Source organism: Fusarium sambucinum, chromosome IV (genome assembly GCF_050947815.1).
Source record: "Fusarium sambucinum isolate potato_lamoka chromosome IV, whole genome shotgun sequence".
Classification (NCBI taxonomy): domain Eukaryota; kingdom Fungi; phylum Ascomycota; class Sordariomycetes; order Hypocreales; family Nectriaceae; genus Fusarium; species Fusarium sambucinum.
The window spans coordinates 6,578,455-6,596,922 of NC_139291.1; the positions used below are offsets into that span (position 1 = coordinate 6,578,455).

Sequence of the window (18,468 nt, forward strand, 5' to 3'; positions counted from 1 at the left end):
CGTTGAAGGCACAAAAAGTGACTCGGGTCAGGGGTGAGGTGCATTGAAACTTGAGCCACAGCCATGTCATGTGGCCAGCAGAGCGGACATGGATTGTTACTGAGCTGTCAGTGTGAGTAAGTTTTTTTGAGTGTATGTACGTACAAGGTCAAGTCAGCATGGATGTTGAGATGGCAAAGGCAAAAATGCTATTTACATGGTACTAGTCATAGCTCAACTAAACTACCTATCGCAAAATGGATACGTTACAGTACAGTATCGGTACTAGCTTAGGCATCCTCTATATTTCAAACCTTGCAAAAGCAACAGTCAACGTTTCAAAGCTATGGCCCCATATCCGAGGGAGCGGTTGTTGGTGCCACGTTTTGCATGAGGCTTGAGAGTCATCAGTGAGGCTCTCTCAACGGTCTTTCTCCCTAGTACCAAGGTAGCAGTATCTAACCTGCCTCGGTTGATGGTAGTACCGATCTAGTCATAGTGTAGGCCTCCCAATGCGTGTTTGTGGGGGACACGCCACAAGCGAGCACAGCCACCCGGAGATCTGCAAGCCACGTCCGACTTTGACATGCCTCTACTCCAACATAGTTGTAATATTTCAATGCCGAGCTAGGATCAGCGGTATTAGTGGGTGAGTTGCTTGGTAGTAATTCAGCTGTTCAAGGGAACAAAGCGCAAGGGAAATAACCGGAAAGCCATGTCACTATTGTAAGGTAAGGGTTACGATATGGATCAAAGTGACGATGGAATCAAGATTCGACGTCATGGGAGAAATACTTGGCCAGAGCGCCAAACGGTTGGGGATGACCTCAACCACTGGCAGGGTACCTACCAACTTTCAAGTGATGGGATATCTTTTAGCAGGTATGTATTCAGTGATCAAGATGACTACTTTGATTCTTAATTGCGATTGTTCTACAAATGTCAGATACAATCAAAAACAATAAACTACATGCGCTACCACCATAAAGTCACACTAGTTGAAGATCATCTCACAGACTCCTTTGTAGGTGCTGAACCAACAATAACTTGCAATCTATTTCGAGATCACACTAAAACAAACCCAACCTAAACTCTAACCATAGACGTAAATGTCATAAGCTGGGAGTGTATGTAGCATGAACGCACAAATTTCGATAATTGAAAAAAAAAAAAAGATGCCTTGCACTTTCTCGCGAATACGTAGCCAAGAGCCTGGGCGGTATGCGAAAATACTGTATCTGTTGCCTATGAATTTTCTTACCGACTTTGTTAGTCAACGTTGACAAGTGCTGGACTGACTTGTTCAAAGCCCCAGCTTCCGGGGCCACTTCCTCATTAGGTATCACATCCCTGGTATGATCAGCCACATTATCGGACTTGTCCGTCTTGTCACCGGTCGGCTTTTGTGGGACCTTTTTGCCGTCCTCGGGTCCGCGCCGCTCCGGTCTTTCGATGTCAATCCCGTCCTATTCTGTCATTGAGATCCCTCGATTTTGTGTTATTTTTGGCATCAGTGATTACTTTGACTGAAGTTTCAACAATGAGCCGAACACGCTAGACTAAAAGCATCATTATGATATCGAAAATGGTATCCTGGTTGCTTCCCCTTGGCGATTCATCTACCCTATATTCGGATGCTGCGGGACACAACTACAAAGCCACATTGACGATCACAAAATACAAATTGTACGTACAGACACTTACTCAGCTTACCAGGCAGCCAAATAAACATGCATTCGGTCGGCCAAATAAGCGACCAAATTCTAGCTGCAAGAGCCACATCTGATCTGACCGTGCATTAATCTCACCGGTAAGAAAAACTCGATCTGTGTAAAACCTACAAGTGAACCGTGTTCCAGGGTCCCGTGATTTAGCGAGCGACGTCACTGCGGCATTACAGACTCCGAGGGCGGCTACAGAGAGAGACGTTGTGAAACATGGGGTTTCTGGCAAGCACACACACTGCGCAGCCCCATGAAACAGAATGACATTCTCATGTGACCGACTTATGACGAAGACATAGAAAATTCTTCTGCAGGTTACGAGTGAGCGACCACGGCTGGAGAACGGATGCGGATCCTCCGTTTCGGTCGTACTTTACAATATGCCTGCTGCATGCATATTCATGCGCTATTGGAATGGGTATAGAGAAAGGCAGATTTGTGTAGTTTACAGAATAGAATTGTAGATCAGTAGTCCTAAAGATCTACTAACTAGCATCCTGATAGTCCAAACATCCAAAGGGTAAATCTGGGCAACGCAACTATCAAGCATTCCTGGACCCCAAAAATAGTACAGGGTACGTAGACTGCGCCACAGTACCGGGTCAGTGGCACTCCCAATTCGTACCTGATGAACCTTGCATTTCCTCACTTTTCAACAGTACAACCGTATTGTACCGTCGTTGGTATCGGTACCTAGTACCTTAAGGTCCTTGCAAGACAATATTGGGGATGCACGTGCCCGTGTTGAATCTTTTTCCCTCTCGAGTCTTGGGATCCGGCAAGCGGCCGAACGATCAGCAGACCCAGCCAGCCATTTTCCGTCCATCCAACTTGACACTAGGTGGTGTTGTAGCATCAATTGCAGTGCCTGACAGTCGCGTCTGTGAACGCGGCGCACATATCATTCGTTTCGACAGACATGGCCTCCTCAGGTAATGGCCATTGGCCGCGCGGTCATGCAAGGGTAAATTGTCTGATACTCTTATGCTTCTAGAACAGTACCACGAGGTCCAACAACAGGAGGGAAAGCGACCGCTTGCCCGACCTCCTATGCGGAGGCGACCCCTTGAATATTTCTCCAAGAAAACTCACAAGGATCTTGTCGATATTCGGTCCCAGTGCCCACTCCCTGGAATGCATCGAGTCTCCAACAACCCGTAGCGGACGGATCGAGCCATGACGAGGATGGAAAGATGGAGCTTTGACTCCAACACCAACCATCACCAAAGGTCAAGCGCCTCCTGGAGAGTTTCTGAACTTGACAAAGTAACTCAAATTCCTCTTTAGGATTGGGTTTTCCGACGACTCCATGACCCTTTGCCTGGTCTCCCCAGCTCTCTTTGTCTTGAGCCATCCATGAATCATGATTGGATGCTGGGACTAGAGCCGAGAAATGTCTTTTGTTGTGATTGGTTCATAGCGTCTTTCTACCAACCAATCAGGCGCTGTAAGTGCACTTCCATGAGAGCCTCACCTCACGTCTGACACTAGCATGGATGGCTCTTGTTCGTACCAGCCATCGATGGGCTCTCGTTTCTCTCCAGTCTTTTGGGATCCCATCCTCCCCCCCCTCACCGGCCCTGATCTAACCTCCACGCTCTTCCCCTTCCTCTCATCTGGATAAGTGTCCTCTCCTTTTCTGGTAATTAGGACCTAGGGTTTGATGATGCATGGATCATGTCTCCTCAGCTTAGGAAACTTGAAGGGATCTTGTCATCTCTTATGGCCAACCACATCGTGAGAAACCTGATTTCCCCTTAAAGACGAGACGGGAGCGACGGGAGCGACCGCAACCTGATGGGGACCGAGCCGTTGAGGGTGAAGATGCCCCTTAGATGTGCCTCAATCTTAAGAGTAGGGCGGAGGACGGGGATCAAGGCTTGTCGGCCGGTCCTAGAACCACAAGTTTACTGTCACGTCTGCGACGGTGCAGTTGGTATCATCGGTTGACAAAAGTGATAATATTCACGGCGGGGGCATGGCGACTCACATTAACCAAGTGGGCTTGATATTGGTCACTAAACCAGCTAAAGAACTCATGCAACTACGTCGAAAAGCCGAGCATTCGTGCATCTGGTAGTGCAGGTAGGCAGGCAGGTGCTATGCTATGCGTATGTTATGCATGTCATCTCATAGCAGTGCTCTTGGCTGGACAAAGCGTCTGTTGCATCCTCATTGACAGGATGGTCACGTCGTTGATATCACAGTATTACCATGTCTTCAGCAGCTGAAGATCCTGAGGTGTCAGCTCGTCCAAGGACAATCGAGGGCGATTCACAAAGTCCCGATTAGGGTGTGATGGACCGAGTTGTGCGTGCCTCGAAGATTGTGGAACACGGAATAACGGAGCACATCATTGTCTCTGCTCGGCCCATCCAGCGTGAGGGCACGAATGAGCAGGACGGCAGATGTCTCTTGTGGAAACAGAGACGCTGGCCAGATCCGCCCTGAAGGCTTTGCCAGATTTTGAAGCTTGCATAAGCGGCGCTTCAAAATACCCCCTCCTTCAAAAGTTCAAAGGTCCCCCTCGCTTGCTTGTGATTGTGAGCTACGGAAACACTCGGCAGGCAAGGGTCAATGTGCTAGGAAGAACATGTTATAGGAGTACAGGCTTAAAGGAGTAGACTTCGGCAATGCAGGAAGAGTCGTAATGAGCCATTGATCGGCCCAAGAGGAGGTCGCATAATACTGCAAGTGTAGAGAGAGAGAGAGAGAGAGAGAGTATCGTCAGGAAGCGGGCCAACTTCTGTAAGAGTTGTATAGGAACTAGCCTATTTTCTAACTAGGTTACGATGTGAGAACGAACAAAAGTGGCCTGTTAGTGAAGCTGCAGGAACGTAACTTGTCACTTTTCAGATTTTGCTTGTAAATGTTCAAGTGTGGTTACGACGACAGTCTATATCAACTAGGGGCTATCGTATACTACTCTACATATGCTTGATCGGCTACCAAGGCGCACACTAATCTCAAGTACGGCACATACAGTTACCACTCTGTAATAGACAACAGACCAGGATGAGACAGGGGATTGGGAGAAGCGCCGGCGGTTGTTTCGTTTCTTGTTTCCTGCCAAAGCCAGGAGAGCGGCTAGGACAGGGTATGGCATAGTCTAAGCGTCGGAGTGTGGTAAGACGTTAAATGGTGAGATGATTTAGGAACATGTGATATTGATTTATTCATTAGAGATCCTAGTTAGTGGAAACACAAAGTTATGAGAGAAATGTTGATGCAACTCTAAAGAGAGGTCGTGTCTTGGATGAGTCCGAATAAGAGAATCACCAAGTCAGAGATGCCTCCACTGGCACTGACACTGATACTGGATAGAAGTGGGTACATGTGGTCGCTACAATGTCAAGTACCGGTACTTAACCCAACGCCACACCCACACTACACCTTTTTCCTCGTCCAAGTTTTTGCCCTAGACTGGGATTTGTTGAGGTTGTGACTCAATCAATGCCAATGCCATAGTAGATTATACCCTAGAAAACATTTTTGTGTGCCGTCGGCATGCATCTCCTCAGCTGCAGTCGCTGTTCCTGTTGTTGTCATGGAATACAAGACAATACGCAAGGTACAGATAGGCCGTGCCATGAATTATTGCCTCTTAGGCTGCCCTACCTGGGTCAGCCAGCATATGCAATGCAGGTCAAAACACAGCCGCACGCCTCCTCCGAAGAATACCTTTCCTACGACACTGCGCTAGACAATACTTACACCCTCTACTCCGAGACACCCCGGAAGTGGTCAGTGCCGTGCATTGCATCTGCGGGCATCTCCAAAATGCAACTATGGATGACTGACGATGGCCAGCGCAAAAGATGAGGTGGCTTGGCTCCCTCTTCCAGTGGGCCGTCACCTGTAGCCACCACTAAATACTACAAAATACAGGGCTGCTTTTTAGCTCCTGCCCCCCGCTCAAAGTTGTACCAAACTAAACTAAAAGGAATACCCATCCCAGCGCCTTCCGTTCAGGTTTTACCCACACAACCATTACCACCGCTATAGTTAGAGCACTTACTTGCCTTACCCAACCCGTATATCATCTCCCCACACCACCTGCCACCCTCCGTTCTCCCTTTCCCCTTCTTCTTCTTCTTTACGAGCAATTCGTCCTACGTTCTCTTTTCTTTTACTCGGTTGCGGCAGCTTAGCAGGTGATTTCACCCAGAAAGATACGACAAGACAATATCTATAGTACCTTGCCGCCAAACAACTTATTACTACGCCATTCCGCCCGCACAAGTACTATCCTATCCCATCTACAACTCCCGAATCCCTGCTCTGCTCCGTCTTCCGACGTATCTCTTTTTTTTATATATAAATTCTTGTTCGATACCCCCCGCGCCGTATTCTTTGCGATAGACGCAGCGACAAACGTTTGACGTTTATTAAAACGTCTCCGTTCCCGTACCGTTCAGCGACATCCCCCCGCTCCGTTCCGCTCCGCTTAGACTTTCTTCGCCCCGCCTCCGCTTCACTAACATGCCCGTCCAACTCCTTCCGGCGTCGGCCGCCGCCTTCGCTCCTCGGGCTTCATCCGTCAACGTCGTCTTGGGTTCAAAGATCGAGCCTTGGCTTACACAAACACTCAAGCGCATCAACCGTGTCAAGCGTCCTCTCAACTCTGTCCCTCAACATCAGCGATGCCTTACTGAGACTCTATCATCGCCAAATGCCATCTGGACATTGACATCGCTCATGCTGCCCAAGACACCCGAGTCTGATTTCAAGCGTGATTCTGCCAACCCCCTGGTTGAGGCTATCATGAACTATGAGCTCGTTCACGTCGAGGCTTATATTGTTCACGTCGACATGGTTCTGCGAAATGAGGTCGCCTACAAGCTCACAAAAGATACCATTGATGCTCTTGTTGAGTACCATAAGGAGATCCACTGTGTCGATGCTAAGGCCAACACATACGACTGGACCGACAAGGAGCAACAGTGCAAGAAGCTTCACGAGGATTTTGTCCAGGACATCAACAAGTTTGTTTTCCGCACCCACGTCTCAGCCCTTGAGGGTCTTGAGGAGGAGGGTGCCGGCGAACTGCTCTGCGGCAAGAGTGAGGAGGTCAAGAACAACATCAGCGCTCTTATGAAGCCTCTACTACCCCCTCCTCCTCCTCGCGTCATTGAAGTTGTCCGACAACCCACACTGCTGCCCAGCTCTCCCGCTCACAACATGTGGACACAACCTGGCTACCATGGTAACCTGGCTGCCGTCGACTCATGGCAAGTGCTTCCTTCAAGCCCTAGCGTCACATCATCGGTCGACTCAAACACAAGTCCCATCTGGGCACCGATGACCATGAGCGACTTGTCGCCTACTCCCGCCTTCACCCAGCCTCACTCCACTGCTGGTTTCTACTGGAGCTCGCCTCCAGTGACAGCCCCCATCCCCGCTCTTCCTCTTCCTAGTATGCTTGCTCCCGCTCAATGCGGTATCGGCATGGGCATGGGTGGAATGGGTGGAATGGGAAGCATGGGCGGCATGGGCGGTATGAGTGGCTTCGGCTGGGATCGATACCAAGAGTATGCAACCATTATGTGACAACCAGGGCCCCAGGACAGCTATCCAGTGGTGACGACCTCGAGCTACTAATACTGCACCAATCCCTTCCTCGTTTCCCGGAGAAAAGTTGAAGCTTTCAAATTTCGCAGCGGCATAGAACTATCATCCATCATGGACACGGCATATCGGCGTTTATTGCATAAGGAACGGTGTTTCGAACAAGTCTTAAGAATATCCCCTCTCGCATTGTTTTTTTTTGGTGAAATTTTTGATTGTTTTTTTTTTTATATTTTTCTTTTGTCTTCATAGCAAGCGTTCTTTTGGGTTTCGGAGAATTTGGTCTATTATTCCTCTCCGGGAAACACCTCTTCAACGGTCGTTCACACAACTCCTATCGTCTCTGGACTTTTCTTTCATCTACCACAACACCACATGGCTGGATCCGGGGCGGGTATTTGGATGCATTTACAACTGGCAGGGACCCGATACAGGCGGCTTGTTTTATTTTGGCCTTTTCCTTCCGTTATCTTTGGCTCTCAAGAAAAAGACGTACACGCAGCAATGCACGACGCTCGGCTCTAGTCCGAGACAGAAACTTCTCTATGGAATCTTCGCTGATATCCTTGGAACTTTCTTTTTTCCTTCTTCTTTTCATATGTTCGGTTTAGAGAGGCTTCTTGGAAGATACCCCCCAACAAGGACAACACCAGATTTCAACAACTCGAATCGACACATATTCTTGCTTCTTTCCTTGGCTTTTCCCGATTCACGACGATTCTACTTTAATGACGACCTTTCCTACGACTCGATGACGAATGACGACTACTTTTCAGACATGATGCAACTTACGAACGGAATCACGAATAATCGGCTTGACGTCGAACATGACTTCTTTTCGAAAGCTTATCGAGCGCTGAGCTTCACACTTCATTCGGCACGATGACTAGCACAACAGATGGTAACTGGACCGGCTCCAGGACGCCAATTCTGACCGCAAGGCCGTCTCGACTACACATCGCGAAGCCACTTGGGAAATATCTGGAATATACCCGTGAAGGCTTGACACTGGTTGTCAAACGGGATTACCACCCAGCGCCGGCGTTCCAAACTCAACCTGACGCGCGGGAATGGAAAGACGGAGTGAAATCATGGGATTCTTCCAATGAGCTGTGCACCACATCTGCTGTGCAGACTTGATCGCGCAGTCTCTGTCTGGCCGCTGCCCTGGCCAACCATCAAAAACATCTTTACTCTCAAGTATTTAGCGCCCCGAAAATGAATGGCTGGAGATTGCCGAGTTGAGGTGACAACCACTTTACCAATTGAGCCTGCTAGACGGGCCTCTGGGTGAGTGGAGGACGCCGCTTCGAGGATGGATCTTACAGCCGCTCACTTTCGGGGTGATTGAAGTACTGAGAGTCAAGATGAGGATGGCTTAGGGCAGAATGTAGGATCATCTCCCTACAACCCTTGGTGTCATACAGGTCACAGAGTAGCTTGGTCTGCCAGACTTGTTATGGCACCTATGGGTAGCCGCCAAAGAGGAGGGAACGGTGACTGCCGAGCAGTGTATACCACCCTTCTCTGGACCTTTGATGAGTCCAGCGGTTGAAGATGCTGGTACAAATGGCGTGCAAGGAAACAGATCGCCCTGGTGGCGATTTCCTTGCACACGGACAAGTCTGCTTTGCTACAACGCGTCCCTGCTCGTTGTTTTGTCGTTGCAGTATTAGTTAATTAACTAAACAAATAAAAAACATGTTCAATAAAACTTTGGCTCCAACGTGATGCAATACGAGAAGTGAATTTATGTAGTATCTTGATTGTAAAGCTGGATATGTGTTGTGTTGGTGGTCTAAAGACATGAGGTTTGATCTCATAGAAGAGATAGGCACACAACCTTTGACGTTCCGAATAAGCATCAGTGCAGTGAAAAGGGGCACCCGAGAACGTTTTAATCAAGACACCGATAAGATTAAGTATTATTCTTTGGATACCGTTCTAATCCACAAACCCAAGTCTCACATCTAGATAAACGCCGTATATGCAATGATAGGTATTTCCCACTTTTAGTTCATAATTCAAAATGATGTCGTATAGTCGTCTCTCAAGCTCTATCAGGTTGCTCATTCCTGGATGGCAAACGCCTCCCGGGCGGTCTTGCTGCTGCGTGCCAGACGATCACCATATCTGATAAAGATAAAGGGAATAACACCCATGACCAGAGCAATAAAGGCAAGGACTGAAGGCGCCCAGTGAATGCCCAAGTTGGTGTACATACTGTCAGCAGCAAGCGGCAGAGTGGTAGCGCCGATGGATCGCAGCATGGCAGCAGCACCAAGAGCAGAGGCAGAGTGACTTCGGAAGACGTCAGTGAGATAGTTTGTCATTCCCATGAACAGAAGCTGGAAGCCGAGACCGAAGAAGATGCCGCCGAGAGTCGGAACAATAGGGGATACAGAAGGCCAGACGGTCCAGCCGAGCCAGAAGAGTGAGACAACCATGCTGTAGGTGTTCGTTAGTATAAAGTTGAATGTTTATTCAGAAAGGGGCAACATACCAAGGGGAAGCGATGCAAGCGAGAGGAAGTCGTCGATAGATGTGGTTCTTTGTCCACTCTGCACCAGCGGCCGTTTGCTTGTCATGGTATCGCGTGTAGATAGCAAAAACTCCAAGAGAAAGTATAACACCAACACAGACTGCGACTTTATGTTAGTGTGCGAGTGCTAGTGATGCCCACGAGATAGAACTTACAGGGGATATAAGCGAGCCCTGCCATTCCAGGAGAAAGATTGTAAAATCCTTGAAATACGCGAGGATAAGCCTGGAACATGAGATAAAAGACAGAATAGGCCAAAGTGAGATAAACTGAAGTGGATGCAAGGATAGGCTCAGTGAAGAGCAGCTTCATAGGTCGGAAGAAGATCTTTCGAACATTGAAAGGCTTTAGCTCCAAGGGCTCCTCCTCGGTAGACTCGACCTTGTTCTTCTTGTTCTGCTTCTCTCTCCTCTTGATATGCGCCTTGACCATCTTGTTGTGAAGAACAGGAGCATATGTCTCGGGGATGGTGAGGACTAGAGGAAGACCTGCGACTGCCATCATGCCGGCGATCCAGAAGGGCCAGCGCCAGGAGACTGTAGATGAGAAACCAGACACGATAGGACCGATCAAGGGACCAATCGTGGTAACGGTCATGTAAAGCGACATGGCATTGCCTCTAACTGAAGGATCGTCAAGGATATCTGCATAGAGTCCTCCAATAACCGTTGTAGGAGCCGCAGCGGAAATACCACAGAGCAACCTAAAGACCAAGAGCGCTGCATAATTGGGCGATGTAGAAGAAAGGAACATGAATAGGATGTAGCCCAAGTATGTACCGATCAAAACAGGTCGACGGCCAATGTACTCGCTTAGAGGGCCGAAGAGGAGAGGACCGAGAACGTAGCCGACCATGTATAGAGAGTTGAGGAGAATAAGGTAAACGGGATCTGTGACGTTGAACTTCTCGGCAATGATATCGAGAGCTCCCGAGGGCATGGAGGAGCCAAAGTTTCCATTGAAGGTGCAGGTGAAACCAGCAATGATAATGTGAAGTTTTCTCATAGGGGAGAGCTTGAGGGGATCCCAAGACTCTGTATCAGACCAGGCGGATTCATCTGAAGAGTCATGTCTGTTTTCGATATCGACAGTTGTTGTGTTGTGTCTTGTGGCATCTTGGCCAAATAGTTGAGTGTCGTTCAAACCCATGATTTTTAATAAATCACAAAGTCTTATTATGTATACATATAGCTAAGATGAATTGAGCCGAAGCAAAGGATGGACTCATTCTATCTAAATAGTAAAACAACATCTCCCATCTCCACGACCACGTTTCCACAGTGGATATTGATAATATTTTTCTTGGATTACAATTCCAATCTTCTCTCACCGTAGTCGAAGGGCGCGACCTTTCGGTTTTTGATGTATAAGTCGATGAGGCTCTGTGTATCGTGATTGGTCTGATCTCACCGATGGCGTTGATGCTTTCGAAGTAGTAATTCTCGAGACGAGACAAGGGTGAGAGACGATTGGTTCAAGACTTCCGAGACGGTCAGAAGATCCTTGTCTAGAAAGCAGTAGTTTATGATTTTTTTTTCTCGCTCCGAGCCTTAGGGCGTGTTTTTGCTGGGTAGTCTGCAAAAAGAAAAGTCTAGAATGATCATGGATCATGCCAAATGCCCTTTTATTCTGGAGTCAGCGTGGGGGTTTAGATGGACTTTCACATGCAAGGAAAATAGGCAATGAATCATGCATATAATATGGCAGAGATAAGTCATTGTAATCTAATTAATATTAGGCTCAAGATCAGAAGTCATACTGATTATCAACTCCAGCTAACAAAAACTCCAGCACCGAAGGAACCGGTAACAAATTCATCCCCTCGGTGTTGTCACCTCCAGTCATATCAAGGTCATTACCAACAAAGCTAGTACCATAAGAAAGCTCTTGCTGTGCACCTTGACTCCCCAAACCACTACCAAAGTCAAAATTGAAGCCATACGCTGGTCCTCCTGGAATTTGCATGGGATTTTGAATACCGCTGGGGTCATCAAGAGGGGTTGATCCAAGAGGAAACCCGGGTGTATCAACGCTATCATTATCCGGTGATGCTCGCTCTTCGGGTCCTTGTGTGCGACTCCTTGTTCTTTTAGTCCACATCGCCCGCTCCTCAAATAGACGCAACAAACTCTTGGCATATATCCAATACTGTGACATGTCGCGCAGAGTATGCAGAAGAGAATCAAACATGCGTGATGACTTTGCAGCGACGAGAGGATTAGGTGAGTTCAGCTCAGTGGCAACATGCAGTAGACAAGTAAACAACACATGCATCGAGGGCATCCATAAATTGCACAACGTGTTCCTCGACCGGAGAGATTCAAAGATGGAGTTGATGGCCATGGCGGCGTCACTGCAGATACTGAGATTCATGGCAGAATCGGCGGAGAGCTGGCTTGGTTCTTGATGGGGTCGAGGTCGGTGAAGGAGGATGAGAAAGTTGTTGTACGAAAGATGGAGAGTGGCCTGCCAACTATTCGGCTCCGAAGGCGGTAGCTGCAGAATATGCGGTAGTTGAGTTATAAACTCGGCAAGTTCTTCGTCGGCTTGTTTCGTCGCTGCAACTCGATCAGCTTCCGTAGCTTTCAACGCTACCCGTCTTTTCATGGCCCTAGAGAAGATTATGCAGAGCTTCGTATGTTCGATGGCAAAGGCCGTGTTTGCTTCAGGGATGCCTTGAAAATGGCTTTCATCAAGCATCGGCGTGTCTGATTCTTCGAGGTGTCTGTTCATGTTAGTGAAAGTACTCAAAGAGTGCAGTGTTAAATGGAATCTCACATAGCCTGCGGTCGACCGTAGGAGGCTGAGACGACAACGTCGAATTGAAACAGACACCACCAGAGCCTAACCCACTGACGTTTATCCACGGCGTTCAGTGTAGATGGCCTTGTTTCGCGATGCATTCCCATTCCAAACGCGACCCGGCTCGCAACGCCAACCAAGTGCCAACTGTTGCTAACTATGTCCTCAAGGTTATCACACTGCCATGTCAATAGAAGAGCAACCTGCAGATATGTCTCGCGATGCTGCTCGAAGCGATAGTCAAATAGGAGCTTGGCTCTGTGGAAGAAGACATCCGTGCTAGCACGGCAATCCTCGCGAGTCGATGAGAGGACATGTGCCCCCACGAGAAATATTGCATTCAACAAGGGAAGCGATACCAGCTTTGGTACGTCGGACCCGTTGTAGATCTCCATGAACTCATCCTCGTCAACAATGGGAAACCCCCTGTTTACGTGGTCGAAGTAGGCCCTGACGAGCACATCGGCCAGTGCTTTAGGGGGCAGCTTTAGAGCCTCTTCAGGCACCGAAGGGATTTTCCGAGCAAGTCGACGGGTACCAAAGTGCAGGACATCTTTTTGGTCCATTCTCAACGCTCGATGACGTACGAGGTAGTTGAGGTTGGAGAACTCAGTGCCGATGAAGAAGAGACGTTCAGACCTCGAGATTTCGCCTACCTTGGGGAGATCTTGTCCTATAAAGTCTGCGAGGTTACGCGTCTCATACGTCTCTTCGTTCTCGGCAGAGTCTTGCATCGTTAAAGGGGAGTCATGGTGGTGTTGATACCCAACTGCTGAACTAGGTCGAGCGATAGGGTCGACGGGGCCTTCTGGCCAGAGCCTCGCTGCGCTTGGAGTAGCTGGAGCGGTAAGGCATTGCTGGCCAGACTGAAGTGGTTGTTGTCGATGCTGTTCAATCCGACGAGGTTGAAGAGGAACGTGGCTTGAAGGGCGTGGAACAGCTACACGGGAAGACCTGGTCTTTTTCTTTTCGTATATCACGCAGCTATTGGGCTTATCTTGTGACCGACAGTGAGAGCATGGCGTTCCCTTTTCAAGAATATCACATCGGACTTTGCGCTGATGGCAAGCTATGCATGCTCTTCCATCTGGTCCCAGATTAGTGACTTGGACAAAAACTGATGTTTCTGAGGTCTGGTCTTATCAAATAGCGAAATGCGTTTACATACTGGTCCTCCGTCTGCTAACATTCTGTCGAGATTCTCCGGTACTAGCACGTGTTGTAGTATTAGGCCTTTCCGAAGACATATCGCAAGTTCAATTTCGCCGACAAAAGAGAAACTTCCGACGCATGCACCGCGTGTAAGTTATCGCTCTTTTTAGGAAGGAATGGAACTGTAGTCGTCTTTCCCTTGTGGGTCAAGTGGATGATGTACTGTGGAAGGCACGCCCTCGGAAATTATGGCCAATCACAACTCATGCAAAAGCCGAGTGGTGCTAAACCAGAGTACCACTCTTGAGTACAGTACACTACACTTTTACCGTACGGATGTAGGTAAAAATCAGTTTTATTAATACTATCATATAGGTACCTGTGTATAATTTTAATGATCATAACTATATCCAACCAATACTACTATCTATAGAGCGCCTTGTAAGTCGTTAGCTAGAGATCCCAAGCACAAATACAACATTATGTCTAGGTCACCTACTGAGTGATAACATGTGCGAAATGCGGGTTTTTAACCCTCTCCTTTTTTTGCTTCAAAGTGTCTTTATCATTTAACAAGATATCTCATGCGTTGGCATGCAAGCAATCATGGCCTCGCAGCCGTATGAACTACGAAGGTACTGACTCAATCAACACCAACACCACGTCCATCAATCATCCATCCTGTACCATATATGCCCAACCCAAGACGACTAAGCAAATCCCTTTCGTGCCCTTCCCGCACTGCTTGATTTTGATACATTTCCTTCGTCATCGTCCCGTCCCGTCCGAATTCCAGCCCATCCCATCCCAACCTTGCGCCAACGCCAGTAGCCCTTCCCGGTTCCGGCCCTAATCGCAGTTCCATTCTCAGATGCTTCTGACTGGATATGCTTCTTTGTTTCATCCCCTCTCAAACCCCCGACCGGGGTCCTCTGAGCTGCAAGTCAGACAAGCTTCTTCACTAAGCCCCGTCCATCCTCAGGTATTGTACAAGTATATACTGCAACATTAGGGCGACTCAAACCGACACTTCCTTAAAAATAAAACCCTATACATAACCGATTCCACAATACTGGACCGTTACAACCCTCTACAAGCCTGACTCGCCCAGCTCTTTTGCTTCTTCGCCTCCATCAATTCCCCGTGGCGGTTGTCCTGGCCATCGTTCTCCTTTCCGCTTCTGACTGACGAGTGCTGTGATACCTCCTTCATCAAGTCGTATCCGCGGTGGATGGAGAGTTTGCGCCCTTGTGTTTCCTGAAGAAGGGGAAGTCCTTTATCCTGAATCTGCTTGTCTTCTTCCGTAGTGATTTGCCTTCGGCTTTGCCAATACTTCCGCCTGTCGTGCTCGCGTCTGATCTCGTCTCATCGTCAACGGGCGAACAATCATGGCGAAGTGTTCCTGAGCTTTCTTTCAGACTTGCTGTATCGACGTTGATCTTTGGGATTCCGGTTGCATGTTCAGTCGAGTCCCTGCTCACAATGCTCGTACCCCGTGTACTTGGTGACATTGGCATCTTGCCCGTTGTGGCGCTTGTGGCTTGCGAAACCCAATCGCCCGAGCAAGCACCAGATACACTTCCATCGGTCGTCTCGCTTGATCGCTGTTTCGCTGAATCTCTCCTGGTCTGCGTCTGGAACGGGTCACTGTTCGCTAGTTCTCTAACCGCGTCGAATGTTGATACTGATCCATCAGAACCTTTAGATTCTACAGCTGCACCATTCACGGATGATGGCCCCATTGTCCTCTGACTATCGGCCGGCGATAGGTCCTCGCTCTCTGAACGTGGCATTGGAAGCTCACCATTGCCAACCGGTGTCGTGTCCGATGCTCGGTCTAGTGCTTCAAATAGCGGCGCCATGTCCTTTTTCTCCTCCTTTTCCTCCTCTTGGGGTACCGCGAAGCTCATAGTTCTCGGCGAGAATGTACCCTCTTTAAGGAGACGCCTTCGGACCGGATCGTCTAACGGCTGCTTTTCCTTCTCTTGTTGAAGTTTCAGCTCGAAGAGGCTCTTATTCATCTCAAGCTCGTCGACGGTATACTGCATAGTGGGCATGATATCGGCAACGCCCTGAAACAGCGGGGTGGCAAACAGGTTCATGAAACCGAGTTGGCCTTTAGCCAGTGAAGCCATGTCTTGCTTGGGCGGCGTCATGAGTGATGACTGGATACTGAGCTCACTTTCCATTGAAGCCTGTCGAGAGAATTCCTCTGATAAAATGTAGGTCCATTGCAAGGCTATTTCGTGACTTCGTGCCTGAATTTTCGTTAGCATTCGACTCGGCCATAGTGAGAACATGGCAACATACCACATTGCTGATGTCGGCACATTTGATGAGAAGCGAGCAAGCCAGTGACTTGTTCTCTTCGATCTGCCGGCCATTCCATCCATCAGTCGTGTTGCTCGCCTGAAGTCGCTCTTGAACATCTCCGAGCCTTTTCATATAATCGAAATGCAGGCCCATATCCGTAGCCAATATGGAACTAATCATAAGGTTACGCATCTTTGTGTCTTCAAAGGCGGATGGCCAGTATCGGCGAAGGATCTGTGAATAGGCTGCACAGTGGAACGACTCCAGAACGGATCGATCGTTGTACAGCTGGGCTAATGGAGCATTTAGCGTCACAAGGAACCCGTTATTCACACCCGGATGCCCAACGTCGTGACCAATAGCGGTGATAAGAAGCGTCAAAGCTTCAAAGGGAGTGATGAGAGAAGCCATTGGTGATTTTTCAGGCATTGGCGGGGGTTCGGGCCCCCCCGAAGGATAGGGTGCGAGAGCACCAATGTGTACCAGGAAATTGAACGTAGCTTGCAGTACATCCACGACATGGCGGAAATTGTGATACGGGACAAAATTGTTGTATGCAGCACGGCAAGCAACGAGAAAGCTGATTAGTTGATCTGGAGCTGAGTCAGTATGCGAATAGCCGACACCAGTTCAAAACAGTGGAAACACACCTGCATGTATCCGCCAACGCTCAAGTTCAGGCATTGCTAAGGCGTGTCTAAACATGTCCATCGCAGCAACCAACAGCTCATCATCAGTGAACGAATGAGCACAAAAGCGCCAGGTTCCTATCGCTTCTGCGATGGCAGATTGCCGTTCTGAGGAAACAGCAACATGAGCATTGTTGATCTGGTCGTCGCTGGTGCCTAAACGGCAAATTCCCTTCATGAGTCCAGAAACCATCGCTTCGCGCAGATATGCGAACGGTTTCTCTTCGTTGACACCAACCCATGAGCGCTTTCGGCCTTGTCTAATTTCTAACAGGGTTGATTGCTCCTTGGCTGCATCTCTGTGGGCTCGATAAGCGCAAATTTCCAGACTCGTAATGCACTTAGTGCTCATTGGACAAATAATGACGTCGACGGCCCCCAGATCCAGGCATCTTCTTATGAGTTGACGATTCGTGTCGAGCGGTGCCAATGGCAAACGAATTTGCTCAACAGTACCGTCGGTCATTTGTCCATTAGTGTAGGGTTGTTCTGGCTCGGAATTACTGATCACCGGGATCGGGACAACAAGCTTAGACATGCCACGCAGGTGCGCTTCGGTGATAATTTTCTGCAACAGGCCCAGGCCGTACAGATCTTCATCGGGGGTGTGAATGTCGACATTCTCTGATGAGGAATTACAGGAGGGGGGGGGGGATGATAACCTTCTCCTTCTGTCAGGAATCGAATCGTCTTTTGGTGTATCAAGCAGTACTAGAGTTGGCTTCAAGTCAAGCATGGAACCCTCCTGTAATTCAAACAGTTTCGTCAAACAGCCGCCTCCAGTTGCGCAAACGTGGACTGCATCATTTGTTAGTAAGTGGAGAAATGACTCATGTCGACATCATAACGAAGAACGAACCGTCGCCAAAGGCATCCAACAAAGGCTGTACAACCTGACGAGCCTCATCCGTTGCCCAATCGGATGCGGCGTCGCCAGAAGTACGACGAATCAAGCCGTCTTGGCTCACATTGCGATTGACATAGATTATGTGACAGGAGGCGCGTTCCATGGTGCTCATGGAGAGCTACCAGTCTCGCGACTGGAGCACCGTGGCCCTTCGGGCAGTTTTGAAAATTTGTACCAAGATAAGGCGATTTACAAACTAAAATAGCCTCGCGCAATGCCGGAGACCAGATTATTTCGTAAGTCCAGCTGAAGAAGGGCCTAAAGAGTGCGAGCAGATTGTGGCCGGGTCTCAAGTGGTGATTGAAATATGCAGTGATCGCGAAGCAACCTAGCTAAATTGACTTAGCAGCTGCACGACATTCGAGCCGATACGAGGAACTGGTCGTAAGAACGAAGGGTGGAGGCCCAGGTTTCGAGTTGTCTCCGAGTGGGCGTATGCGACGTTTGTCGAGTCGTGTTGATTCAATGAACCTAGTTTGGTGGTACAGCCAAATGGTTGTTTCCGCCTGGAGAGGGTCGGACAGACTGTCAAACTGGCGTCGCGGTGGCGGGAGCTGTCGGTTGGCGGCAGGGTTCGTTTAATTCGAAAATCCAATCGAAGCTGAGACGCGAGGGGCGGATATTAGCTGGTGAGTTGGGAAAGAACGCCGCAAAAGTCGTTTGTGAAGGTAAAAGGTGCGAATAGGACAAGAGAGGGATTTGAAAAATGATGGCGCAGGAGGAGGAAACGCGATGGATTGTAAATGGAGGGGATAAGAAGACTCCAGATCCAAATTCGGATTGGACTGGGAT

The 18,468-nt window shown here is 48.7% G+C and overlaps 4 protein-coding genes across 4 annotated transcripts; 1 reads left to right on the top strand and 3 right to left on the bottom strand.

Moving 5' to 3' along the window:
• Nucleotides 1-6,185: 6,185 nt before the first annotated feature.
• On the top strand, nt 6,186-7,253 carry FSST1_002153 (uncharacterized protein; the record flags this gene model as incomplete). Its single annotated transcript, XM_083228114.1, has 1 exon — nt 6,186-7,253. The coding sequence occupies one exon, from the start codon at nt 6,186-6,188 to the stop codon at nt 7,251-7,253; it is 1,068 nt and encodes a 355-aa protein (XP_083092335.1).
• Nucleotides 7,254-9,340: 2,087 nt separating this feature from the next.
• FSST1_002154 (major facilitator superfamily domain-containing protein) lies at nt 9,341-10,962 on the bottom strand (the record flags this gene model as incomplete). Its single annotated transcript, XM_083228115.1, has 3 exons — nt 9,341-9,719; nt 9,775-9,913; nt 9,969-10,962. The coding sequence occupies 3 exons, from the start codon at nt 10,960-10,962 to the stop codon at nt 9,341-9,343; spliced, it is 1,512 nt and encodes a 503-aa protein (XP_083092336.1).
• A 597-nt stretch (nt 10,963-11,559) lies between these two features.
• On the bottom strand, nt 11,560-13,862 carry FSST1_002155 (transcription factor domain-containing protein; the record flags this gene model as incomplete). The annotated part of the gene is made up of 3 exons (XM_083228116.1): nt 11,560-12,538; nt 12,592-13,732; nt 13,784-13,862. 3 exons carry the CDS (start codon nt 13,860-13,862, stop codon nt 11,560-11,562), a joined length of 2,199 nt encoding a protein of 732 aa, XP_083092337.1.
• Nucleotides 13,863-14,978: 1,116 nt separating this feature from the next.
• On the bottom strand, nt 14,979-17,788 carry FSST1_002156 (3',5'-cyclic-nucleotide phosphodiesterase PDE2; the record flags this gene model as incomplete). Its single annotated transcript, XM_083228117.1, has 4 exons — nt 14,979-16,025; nt 16,078-16,673; nt 16,731-17,567; nt 17,629-17,788. The coding sequence occupies 4 exons, from the start codon at nt 17,786-17,788 to the stop codon at nt 14,979-14,981; spliced, it is 2,640 nt and encodes an 879-aa protein (XP_083092338.1).
• Nucleotides 17,789-18,468: the final 680 nt, after the last annotated feature.